At 41.0% G+C, this 13,293-nt stretch overlaps 1 protein-coding gene across 27 annotated transcripts in view; it reads right to left on the bottom strand.

Annotated features, from left to right (window-relative positions):
- CASK (calcium/calmodulin dependent serine protein kinase) overlaps positions 1–13,293 on the bottom strand; it is a 412,098-nt gene that overhangs the window by 116,125 nt on the left and 282,680 nt on the right. For 13 of the 27 annotated variants that reach the window (XM_005301770.5, XM_005301765.5, XM_005301766.5 and 10 more), the window contains 2 exons: positions 9,456–9,555; positions 3,305–3,322 (listed from right to left, as the gene is read on the bottom strand). The exons of 1 other annotated variant lie outside the window; for it this stretch is intronic. In XM_005301770.5, coding sequence (XP_005301827.1) covers positions 3,305–3,322; positions 9,456–9,555 — 118 coding nt within the window. Of the gene's footprint in view, positions 1–3,304; positions 3,323–4,199; positions 4,337–9,455; positions 9,556–13,293 lie in introns of those variants that run through there. 13 more of the 27 variants (XM_008170895.4, XM_005301767.5, XM_065578656.1 and 10 more) reach the window with 4 other exon arrangements.

Genomic DNA, 13,293 nt, shown 5'->3' with positions numbered 1-13,293 from the left:
GGAGTAAAGAGGGAGGCAGACATAGGAATCTAACCTAGAGTTCACACCAGAATTGGAGGAGAAGATTGTCCAAGTAACTTCTGGCCTGATAATCTTTTTGGCCATTTAAAAATACAAGCGCTTCCAGGGGCCTCAGAGGACCCTGGACCGCTGCTGAAAGTTGTGCCCCCTCCCACACTGAAATCTGAAATAGCACCTCTGTGAGTGAGCGCAGGGCAGGCTTTGCAAAAAACACACAGGGCCTCCCTCCCACCACTGGAGGGCAGGGCCCCGACTCCCCCACCCTTCTGGGTCTATTTACTGGATCACAACATGCCATCAAAGTTTAAAAATTGGTTCTGAGCCCAAAAGGTTTGGGACTTTTGGACTGGACCAGACGATTTATCTAATGGTCCCTTCTGGCCTTAAAATCTATGGAAAAAAATCAATTCTACTCTTGCACAAGCAGGAACAGAATCCAACTCATTGTCTGTTACCTATGCTGACTCTGCAGGGCTAACACATAAAAAGCAGTATCAACACACTCTTCTCATTAAAGGCAGTGGATAGATTGGCAAGCGCTAAGAGGATCCACCCCCCATCCACTTACACTGCTACACCCTTTTGAACTAAGGCCAGGTCTACACTAACCCCCTAATTCGAACTAAGGTACGCAACTTCAGCTACGTGAATAACGTAGCTGAAGTTCGAAGTACCTTAGTTCGAACTTACCTCGGTCCACACGCGGCAGGCAGGCTCCCCCGTCGACTCCGCGGTACTCCTCTCATCTAGCTGGAGTACCGCAGTCGACGGCGAGCACTTCCGGGTTCGACTTATCGCGTCCAGACAAGACGCGATAAGTCGAACCCAGAAGTTCGATCGCTCGCCGCCGAACTACCGGGTAAGTGTAGACCTACCCTAAGATAAAACTAGCTGGGGGACAGCTGAGTCCCCATCTGGATCTTCAGCATCACTATCTCCTCCTCCTCCTCTTCATTGTAAGCTTGGCCTATGAACTTCACAGGAGCTCAAAGACAGTGTGGAGCATCAGCTCACTATGTGGCATTAAGAGGGATCTTCACTCTACAGCAGCTGTGTGTGTAAGTGCACGGAGTGACTCTACGGTGAGCAAATGGCAGGTGTAGGCGCATAGTGGCCATGGGATGAGGTATCATAAATGTGTGTTACACAGCACATACTGTAGTTGTGTAGTTGCTGTTGAGAAGGTGTCATAGAATGAAATGACTGGGAATCACAAGGTTCAGCGTGGGGAGAGACCTAAAGGGGTAGACAGAGGGTGAGTGTATGTGAAGAATATTACATGGGGAGTGTAGACAAAAAGTTGAAAAGGTGGAGAGGCAAGTAATAAGGGGTGTTGAGAAGCAGCATGGGGTTGAAATTAAAAAAGGGGATGAAAAATAATGATAGGTGGAAACATGGGGAGCAGCAGGCAGAGAGGGAAAAGTGAATGAGGAAGAGAAAACGGACATGTTGGGGAAGATGGAGAGAACTCAGGAAGGGAAAGAGAAAGATGAGCATGGACAATGTAAGGAAAGAGATGAGGGAGGAAATGAAGAGAAAGGGAGAAGAAAATAGGTAGCAGTAGGAATACAGGAAGAGCTGAGTATAAAAATAGAAAGGAGGAGATAAAGAAATATGATGATCATAGGAACACAAATGAGAAAGAGAAGGGATAAAAGAAATGAATGAAGAGACACGAAGAAAGGAATTAAAGCAACAAAAAGAAAAAAAAACATTTATCTTAAAGATATAAAAATATATTAATTTAAAAAAAATCTTAGGCTCTCCTCTTCTCTGCGAGACCCATGCAGGGCCTCTCCACTAAGTCTTGCTAGTTTTTTTTTTTTTTTTTACTTAAATCTGACCCTAAATGATGACTCACCCAGGGATAGCATGAGACATAGAGGGAGTCGATATGTTGGGTTAGAAGGTGCAGCATTATACACAATCACTTTTCACAGCTGTGCCACACATTAACAAGCAGCACAGCCACAAGCAGCAAAGTTACTTATAAAATGTTGATTTAACTATTCTAAACAAGTCCTTCCTACCACATCCCCTGTATGAAGTCATGCCTCTTTCTTCCTACTGCAGCCACAAATGAGCTCCCCCTTCTGGCTGCTGGGAGGGTAGTCTTGCTCTCACTCCTGTTAGCTTGCTGGAGGGAAGGCCACTCTCCCGGCTGTTTGGCTGCTGGGGGAGGAATCTCTACCAGCCTTTCCACTCAAAATATGTGGTGGTGGTGGGGAACCAAGAGATTTCTTCTCTTCCTTCCTGCATTGTGTGCGGGTGGTGCTTGGAAGCTAAAAGAGGTCTGGGAACTCTGAAGTAGTGTGGCAGGTCAGTTCAGGGGAAAAAAAATCCACAATGAGAGAGTGGGTTTAGAGAAACTGGGGCATAAGACCATTATCTAAATCTGGTTAGGTAGCAAAAATAATTGATGACCCCAACATTTTAATACTGTGCTGACACCAACATTTTTAACTGCAATTTGAGATTTGGAATTTGTTCCCTCTGAATTTGCTGTGGTTTGGGTTGGAACCACTCTCTCAGTGACTCAGAGGGACTAGAACTTCACTCCCTCATCCCTGCAAAACTTATTTGTTCTGACCAATATCATCTATTTGCAGGTTCTGGAGGCACTTGGGTTTCAGTCTCTCTCAAAGCATGCAGTTAATTCCTAACACAAAAAACCCTCCCCGTTCTTTGATATGATTTTTTATATAAACATATATGGCACATAGCAGATTAGTTTTATACATATACACAAATGTATCTACATATACTACATAACACACCAACATAAAACAAAACAAAAAATTCTATCATGCAAAGTCAGTAAAAAATGTCATTTAAAAATATAGGTCTAGTACTATAATAAATAACTGCTATTCAGGGAAAAATCCAGTATTCCCTGATAATTTGGGAATCAAGCTACAAAAGTTAGACATTTTGTCCTTTTCTTAATAACACTTAATGGCATTTTTATTTGGGTTGTAAACTAGAGTTTAGATTTTATATTATAATAAATACTAAAAACAAAGAATACTAACAATTTTTAATACTGCCTCTAAATTAATATATCACATTTTACTGGGAATAAATTTTAATATTGATTGCTCAGCTTTGAAAAGTTATGGACAGAGTTACTACCATATGCATGGGCTGTTCTAATTTTCTTCTGCAGGCAGTATTAAAACTGAAGCATGACACGCTAAGGAGAAAAAACCTGAGTTTTAAACATGCACAGCCACACACTTAAAACAGAATGATAAGCCTTAGAGGAAAACAAAGGGATACCTACTTTCTGCTGCTAGAAGTCCTAGTAGGAAGGCAGCATTTGGACAAACAACAACAGTATGAAGATTTCAGAACAAGCAAGTTATAAAGCTGCAACTTGGCACACTAATTTAGCCACGAATAGTATGAACAAACTCAACACTTCTTTTTTTTTTTTTAAACTTTGTATGTGAGACAAATGGCACTTGAAAAAAAAACATTTGGGATTGGGGCAGGTAGCACATTTGCACACTGTCAGGTATCTGAAACTCCTATATTCGGACACCGGCTGAAAATGAAAATCCTAACAAACATTTATACTGTACAGGACATCAGAAAAAAGATCAAGTAAAATTCTCAATGAGTGGAGAACCGTTACACTTTCTCCTTCAATTTCTATGATTTCCTTCTCCTTTCAAAACTTTTTATGGTACACAGAAGCAAGTAAGGCAAGAAAAGACAGTCAGACTTTGTAATTGTATTAATATTATATTTACTATTATCACCTGAATTTTTCAAACATTGATGATTAAAAAATTGTTAACTAAAGAATTTGAAAAATTGGTGATGATGATTTAGCATTGCTAACTATATTATATTGTACCTGGTAATGATGGAGACCACTAGTATTTGAACTGCAGACTAAGACCTTAGCCTAGAAACACTTATGCAATGAGTAGTTCCATAGAGTTCCATGGGACTACTCAAGTGCATAAAATTACTCACATGCATGTCTGCAGCACTGGAGCCTAAATCTAACCATTTATCCTTCTCTCCCACAGTGACGGGCTGGAAGGTTTGGCTTTCTTTCTCTTTTCCTTTCAGTTTTAATTATCAAGAGTTTAATCATGAAGAGTTAATATTGCTAAATTTCTATAATTTACTACGACATAATAGATTCTAAAAGAACAAATATTTACCCACAATAATCTTGAGGCAAAAGTCATTTTCAAATTGCATTTATAAACAGAAACCTATATGAAGCCATTGTCATGCAATTTACGCAAAGGATCCAAAAACACTGATGTGGTCTTAAAATGTCAGCTTTATGCTCTGTGAGAAACTGCTGCTTGCATTCAGTTAAACATTTACCACAGACCTCAGAAGGCAAATAGATACTCAGGAAATACTGCGAAAAGCAGTATAGTGCAAGCTGAACGTGTGCACTTGGTCAATCACCCTTTTAGATACATGCTGCTGTACCTTCTTTGTGGTTTAAAAGCAACATTTGTAAATTGTCTTGCACGAAAATCCAGTAGTATGTGAAATGGACAAAAATAACTAATAATGAAATATGAAGTCATTAGTGTCTCTCTCTCACCAACAGAAGTTAGTCCAATTAAAGATATTACCTCACCTGCCCTGTCTCTCTAATGTCCTGGGGCCAACACAACTGCAAACAAAGTATGAAGTCACCGTGAAACGACAAATGACCCTCACAGTGCATGAGCACTACAACTGAATAGCTCAAATGTGTATTTATAAGTCCTCCATAATAAAAGATAAAGTATGCTTTTCTTTAAAAATCAATTACCTGATTTTCAAAGTCGGTGAGCACCCATTGATTTCAGTGGGTTTTGTAGTTGCTCAACAGTTCTGAAAGTCAGGCTACAAAAAGGTGTTTGGAAGTGAAAAAGTTAGAGTTGATATTGTTATCTTTATGGGCTTTTCTATTTATTGGCTAAGCACATGGGCTTATTGTGGGGCGTAAACCCTGAGATTCTGAATTCAGGTAAAAGACTTAAGTATCCAGCATCAGCAAAATCTCTTTCCAGTTCAGCTTCCAAAGCTATAATAATAATATAATATATGGAGATATACCTATCTCATAGAACTGGAAGGGACCCCGAACGATCATCAAGTCCAGCCCCTTGCCTTCACTAGCAGGACCAAGTACTGATTTTGCCCCAGATCCTTAAGTGGCCCCTTCAAGGACTAAACTCACAACCCTGGGTTTAGCAGGCCAATGCTCAAACCACTGCACTATCCCTCCCCCTCAAACAGCTAACAGCTGTTCAAGCAGTTCCATGACCTTTCTCTGGTCTGCCACCTAGTAGATGACTGAGGAAGTTAACTTAGCAGAAATGAACTGCTTCTTATTGCAGCAACATCATGTGAAAAGAAAAACAAGGTTTTAATGTTTGTTAGTGCAAGGGTCTTTTATTTTTGGAACACGGATTCTCACATAACATCTTGAAGGTGCTAAGTATTAGGAATATATATGTTCCTTAACTTTGAATAAGAAACAGTCATAAAATGTCTAATTTTAGAAGCTTGCTTTATTTCTAGTAGGACTTACTGAATGTAAAAAATGTAAAATATTCACTGTTAAGGAGGCATTTTAATTTAACATGTATCCCAGAAAAATCTGTAAAGCCACTATTTTATTATTCGCCTTCAAATTCGTCAAGACTCACTTCTGCAATTTTACCCACAGAATACTCAGTTGATAACAGCTAGGCAAGTGGCAAGCTGCAGATAACCTACAAAGCTGAATGACTTTTGTATTGTTTGGTTCATCCATCTGTTGCATCTTGTCATTAGAGGAAACATGCTGATGAAGGAGAGAACAAGTCCTCCCAAATAGGACAGGACACTAGGGAAATGATCATGTATGATCAGTGGGCTGGCTGGCTGAAGACCCAGTGCAACTTCCAGTGAGCAGGAAAGAAAGGGAGATTTAAAGTGGGGGAAAATAATCCATATAAAATTAGCAGCATCTCCCTTTTCATTTCTGTTTGATTCACTTATATGTTTTGCCGTTGATCACTGGACAGCACCCAGTGTAATCTAGCAACTACTGGAGAATTGCCTATTTGTTGAATACAGTGCCCTAAACTCTGAGGCTGTTACTCCATCAGTATAGGGTGGAAGTTCAAAGTGCCCCCTCACCTTTGTAGTAGGGCCCATCTTCACGGAAGGGAGAGCAATGTGACAGATTGAAGTGGATGAAGCATGGAGCTGAAATAGGGTGACCAACTTTTCAAAAGGCAAAAGTGGGACACATGCAGGGACCCTGCTCCCTGGCTCCACCTCTTCACTCTGAGGCCCTGTCCCCATGCCAGGCCAGAAGCCAGAGCCCCCTCCAGGTCACTGTGCGGAGCCCCAGACCCTCCACCTGCTCTGGGTGGGGTGCCGGGGTGCCTGAGGGAAGCCCCAAGCCTGTGTCCCCACCCCCGAGGGTGCACTGCCCCAGGCAGATGGAGGGACAGGAGCTTCCCTTAGTGACCCAGTCTCCCCGGAGAGCTCTTACTACTGCCCAGCTCCAGCTGCCCTCCGGCCCTCCCCCCGCGCCCCTTCCGGCGGAACAGGCTGGCACTGCTCCTAAGCCTTGGGCAGGCGTGGAGTGGTACCACAGGGAATCCAGGACAAACGCTGTCTCGGAGTCATTCAGCCTACTCCATCATTTATTTTTAAATGACAAACTTCTCAAATCATGGGATTTTATCAAAGAGCTAAACAAACAGGCAAATGGCATTTTAAATACTAAATCTTCAACTTGGAGTTTCTTATCTGAAATCCCATTATTGCAAAATGCAAAGGCATAACCATTTAGGCTGGGAATTACTGAGGAGCCCAAGGGAGTTAGATGTCCACCTCCCACTGAAATTCAATGGAAGTTGGGTGCTGTCATAGAGAAGCCCCACCTGGAACACCCTCAGGATACACATGACAGACATGCCTGCTCAGTTTCCCTCCTTCAGAGTGCCCAGAAGTAGTTCAACTAGTTGTGGGGTTCATTTATTGCAAGAGCCCCATGCACATAACAAAACAAAAGTCCCACAACTATAGTCCAGATTCCCCCCATCATAGTCCAGAGAGTACATGCAACATACCGCCCCAGCATCTATCACCAGGTCCTGGCTCTTCAGAACAGTCCTCTTGTCTTTGTACCAGGACTGCCTCCCCAGCACTTCCAACTGGAATGCAACCTTGCTGCTCCCAGCAGGAACCCCACAGCCTCTCTACTGAGAGCACCCTTGCCAGGGGAGCATCCCTTACTCCCCAAAGGCCCTCTCAGTTCCTGTGGGTCCAGCTCTCGGAACCCGGAGATGTCAGCAGGGTCCACTGCTTCCGTGCCTTCAGAACTCTCCAGTCCTCAGCTCTAGCTCTCCAGGTTGGAAGGCAACTCCCTCTGCTTCTCCTGCCTTCAGCCCTGGCTCTCTGGCTTGGGGATGACAGTCAGCAAATCAATCTCTGCTGCTCTCCTGCCTTCAAGTTTTCTCCCAGGAACCACTTTCTACTTCTTTTTGGGACTCTTCCAATCCCCTGGTCTCAGGCAACTCTCACCTGCTGCTGACTAACCCAGTCTGCTCATTGGGTTGCTCACATCCTCTAAAAAACAGGTGCACCTGCTTTGGCTTTGGGGAGCTAGACCTACTTCATTTATTGGGGCTAGCCACCCTGTGACAGGTGCTTAATTCCTTTAGGATCTTTTGAAAAATCCCATCTTTAAGAACTGGTGTAGTTTACAAGCAGGCTTCAAACATTTGACAACACAGCAAATATGTAATTGAAGTGCCTTTTTGAAGGGGGAGAGGGAGATCTAGTTCTTTATTTGGCCTAGTTATTTCAGAAAGCTGAAAGTTGCACTATGGTTCTTTTCCTGAAAGCCTCGGGATGTTTATTCTAAGTAAATTAGCTGAGTGGAGCTCTCTGAACTAAACAATTTAAATTAGTCAATCAGGCATCAATAAAAATATCCCTTGGGAGCAGTTTCTCAACCTTTGGGTTGCAACCTCCAAGGAGATCAACAACTGTTGTCTTGGAGCAGGAGCCTGTTCCAGCTTCCTCCCAGAGGAACTCAAACTACTGCACCGGTTCCTCCAGAAATTAATAGGAAGTTCCAAAGGATCCAGCACAAAAGGTCTGAGAGCACATATGTGAATATCTGGCTACATGGTTCCTGGAAGAAAAAAGTTGAGAACCTGTGCTTGTGACTTTATTTGCAACCTCAAACCCAAATGAGGAAGAGAGACATCCTGTTGATGTAAGCCTGAAGCTGAAATGAGGAACCTAGCTATTCCTGTAACAGAAAAATTGCAGACATGTATGTGGCCTACTTCTGTGACCTGACGAAGCAGCGGGAAACAAAAAGTATCTTTTAAAACACGCCAAATAATCCTAACTGATGTCCAATCAAACACACTGGAAAGATCTCTCTGTAAAATGATACATCAGATCCCCTTCTGTACAATACATAAAACGTTCAAATCTGAGTGCCTAGAGTTAGGTGCCCACATCCATATTTAGGCAGCTAAATGAGTGGTAAGTTCCTACTGACTTCACTGAAAAAGTTGTGAGTTTAAAACATCTGACAATCAACCTTTTTATTTGGGCACGTACATTTTAATATTCCAACCCAAAATTAAATAATATTTAAAAAATTTACTTTTCCACTATTTTTTTCTCTGCCATACTTAACATTTGCAAGCCCCCTCTACCTCCTTCCTTATAGAAATATTAGGACAGGGAATGAGAACTCACCCTTCCCCACCAATCCAAAATACATAATTAATTCCCTGAGATATTTTCTAGTATACTAAGCTTTCATGCTGTCACACTGACACATGCTGCAATCACATGAATTGCAACCATTGTTTATTTGTTAAGAAAACTTGTTTAGATGATAATTTACAAAAAGCACAAGTAATTCTATTGGTCTCATGTTTTCTAAAAGCGTATTTACTCAAAACCTAAATTCTGGAACACCTCTGACATGTCAATAACCCTTTAACAGGAGATTTTTTTTTTTTTTAAATCCAGTTCCAGAAAAGGAGACCAACAAGCTCTTTATACAAAGATACACAATGAAAAACATTCGCAGGGCAGAACCACCCCAAGCCCACTAAAGGTACAGGGCACAATTTGAAAAAGCTCTCAGACTCAAGTCATATAAATAAATAGATACGATGTTATGCCAGCCTTTGTAATGAAACACTGTCAGGTTCAATAAAAATCCAGGAGGATCCATTCTATATCATTCTGAAGAAGCATTCTCTGGACACTCCCTTGTAGAACCACTATAAATGAATAGCACTGAAATGCTCACACAAACTCTAATATACATGCTGCTGCTCTATGACATTATGGGAAATCAGCAAACAATATGGGACTAAAGCTAGTAAAGATTTAAAACCCAATGTGAAAGGTAAATATGCTTTCAATGAAATTACCTGAGGAGGTAGGGTCTTCAGAGAAGTCTGGCAGCTCTTCAGGGGGATCCCCATAGAAGGAATTGAATTTGTGGCTTGATACTGCTGCTAGTACTGCCCCCTGAATAAACAACACAAAGTCTCAGTCATAAGCAGTAGGTCAACAAAACATGTTTACAAACACTGTGGATCAGTCAGGACTGAAGGCCCCAAGCCCTCCCAGACTGTTCTTCTCGTTGGAGTTATGAGAGAGATTTCATGCACTCCATCAATGACCTGACTGCTGCAGTGAAACAAATCTCACAGCACAGCCAGCTATGCACCATTCCAAAGGATTGGATATGGCAACCTGCCTCTCTGTGATGGATATGGCAAAAGTGCAGCATTTATTTTTACATTATTGGGCTGCTGCTGCTTCCCCATACTCCTCAGATTAATGAAGAGCAGCAGAGAAAAAGACAAAATGCCCCAAAGCACAGCTTTCACTAGTGCACAAGTAGAGAACAATGGAAACCAAAGCCCCCTGATGTAACAGGAACTGCAAGCCCTAGTTGACAAAAATAATGTCACCCTCCAATGGAGCTGGTTTACATTTTTTTTAAAGAGCTTGATGGGCAAGGCAATGACAGTCACACTCAGGAACTCATTCACTTTACATGGGCAAGAAGGAACTGGCAGCTAGAGCATTAAGAGTCAACTATATTCCACTGCATAAACTGGCATGAAATACAGGTTTAGAACGTTGAGAAGTTTCTGCCTTCGTCATAAGCAGGAGAACAAACCTCAAGAGTAGGCTCTTCCACAACTGTATCTTTGGAATGTGTTAAATGCGCCCTATGAGTTTCATCTAATTCACCCCACACAATCAATAGTTTTTTGGGTATGCTGCTATCTAGCAATGGAGGAGCTTTTTTCAGCCAACCCTACTTTTAATCTACAAATTAGCAGGCAAGGAGTATAGTCTAGCATACAGTGGGCTGCATCATTCCTTCTGATACTACATGTGTGTTCTTCACTAGGAAATTTTTTACTGACACTGACTAGCTTCCTCCCACAAACCTTAAAAAAGCTTATCACTTTAGTATTTCAGGACATTATACAGAAATACTGTACATACTGGTCTTAAAATAACACTCAGAACCAGAGAGAATGAGCTGTGATGATGATAAAATAGCCCTTGTTTATTTTCTACTCCCTAAAATATCTTGCCGTGTTTAGATTGAAATAAATTAGGTACCTTACTGTCTTACTTGGAAAAAGAAAGCACTTAATAGTTTTTGGAGTGTTCCACTCAAATCACATGGTAACCTACTGCTGATGTGTCACTGATGTGTCTCTTAATTATCTGAGATCTCTCTCTCTCTCTCTCTCTCTCTCACACACACACACACACACACACACACACACACAAATTTCAGTAAACAAATTACTTTAATATGATTGTGGTCTAGATATATGTAGTTTACTGCTCAAAGTAGCAGTCATATTTAAATTTATAGGTATTTATTTTTTGGACTCCTTACACTACTTTGAAACGCTGGTACACATGAAATAAAAGTCAGGCTTTTAAAATAGGTTAACCTCATTATGTGGACATGTTAACAATTAACAGAATTATTAATATCAAGGGATGATCAGTGAAGAATCTACACAACACATTATTAACACAACATAGAACTGTGAAGATGTACACTGCAAGAAAGAGAAAAAGGATGCATTGCTGCTTCTTTTGCCTTTTTGGTTTGCAATTGTGATTCACAGGTATTGCTCAAGAAAGCAAAGCCAGCTGACAGTTTTCTTAAATTGGTGGCATTCTGCATTATGCCTTTATAAACATTCCAACAGCTTAAGAAAACATGAGACCTTTTATGTAGTTATTACTTGAAATATTACTGATAAAAATATTGCTTCATCTAAGACAGTTATACTGGGAAATTTAAAAACAGTTTAAAGTGAATTAAGCAGGAAACCTGTGGTTTGTAGTTCTGTATGTTTATGAAAGTTAAAGATCTGATCCTTAACTAAATCAAGGAAGGGCAGAGCTTGGCTGTGGAAATGAGAAACATTAGTTTACCCTATTTATTTTTGGAACGCCCATTGTGTCAAAGGAGAATTGCAATATTCTTGGACTTCAGCTCTAAAATGCCAAAAGGTAACATTAAAGATTCACAGACAGCAAAGACTCATTTTTGTTTAAAGTGGATCTCATTCAGTAACAAATATAAAAATAGCTGTCGTCTCAAAACCACTTTAAGACCACAGTTTTTCACGTAATGTCAAGTGATACTAATGAAGGACTAATTTTTGGTTTAAGTCATGTTTTTAGTGTCTGACTGTTTTCGAGTGGTGCTAAATGACCCAGATCAACTAGCCTCTGATATAAAAAAAATCCCAGAAGCTCTCACAGAATGCAGAAGATACTTTAATTTATGCAATGAAGCCTAAAACTATACAACCTAAACTTATAAAAAACTAAAATATAGTCATTTTCCCAGAAGAAGGACCAGATACTGCCTTTAAAGCACAGGGCTGTGTCGAGGAAAGAGCTGAACTCCAGCATCCCAGGTAGCGCTCTGAATGGCACTGTGCCTCAGGGAGCAACCTGGTGCATAAGAGGGAATTTGCTGCTGCTTTACCCATTGAGAGACTGTAGTGTACATTCCTCTTTGAGGCTAGTCAGCTGTAGTGATCACTACCTCCCATTTGGAGTGGCTTGCGGGACATAAAATGGAGAAGTGTCTGTGCTCAGGAGAGCTTAGGGCCTGCAATGTGACTGGTGTCTGCATGGGGGAAAGGGAAGGTTTTTTTAAGCTTCCATACATTCTTGTGCACCTGCACATAGCCAGCCACAGTATGACCCTATGTATAAAGCATTAAAAAAACCCCAAACAAAAAAACACCATTCTGGGGGGAATTAAGCAGGTGAAGGGAATTTGGCAGATTTTCTATTCAGATAGATGGTTAAGACAGGTAAACACTTTGGAGCATATACAGATTTCGAACAATCATACCAGAACAATTTTATTTGAAATAAGTGTAGAGAAAGAGATATAAGGAATACATTCCTGAGCTCTTTGGTTGGCAAAGTAGTTGGCAAGATAAAAATGATAATTCTAAGATGCAAAAATGCTCTATATGTGTGTGAGTCTCGCATAATGTCCCCAATAGTCTGGGCAAAAGATCAAATACCATGGTATATAAACCGGTATATAAGGGGAAAAAAAATCAGGGAAAGATAGTGGTATTAAGCCACATCAATGATAGTATGGAAAAGTGCCACCCTAATACAGATCTCCCAAATGCATCAAGTTGAGACAGGCACAGTGGCTCTGTGAGCACAGGGTAAACAAAGCAGCTGCTATTATAGCCTCTTTTCTTCTTACTCTGTTTGGGCAGGCTAGCATCTCTAGAGATGGCGACCTGAAGCACTGAGCACAAGGATTGCCACTGTGCTGCCCTGAGTAGGGGAGTGGGAAAGAAAGCTCTGAATTCTCTCACTTGTGCAGGGTTGGGCACAATCTGGTCCCTAGAGAGAAAATTAACACTTTAATGGATCAATACAAGGAAGATAGTACAGCTGTCCCAGTTTTTTAACAACTCCTTGAATTCTGAAACAAGCAGTGGTTCCAATGATTGTTTCTGGTTACAAAGGTTACAGTAACCAAATAACTGTAAAACTAATATTTTCAGTTAGGAGATGTGCTGCAATTCTGGCAACATTCAGAAAACAACACTCGAATCTCTTTGGTATTTGACTCAGACATATCAATATGAAAATATGATATTCTCAGACCTCCCGGTAGTCATTATGTGAGGAATTTCAAAGTTAGAAAAAATAATGAAATACTAAGTATCTGAT

This window comes from Chrysemys picta, chromosome 1 (assembly GCF_011386835.1).
Source record: "Chrysemys picta bellii isolate R12L10 chromosome 1, ASM1138683v2, whole genome shotgun sequence".
Lineage (NCBI taxonomy): Eukaryota > Metazoa > Chordata > Testudines > Emydidae > Chrysemys > Chrysemys picta.
Note: the sequence above shows the minus strand (reverse complement) of the source record. Positions and strands in the feature narration are given on the sequence as shown.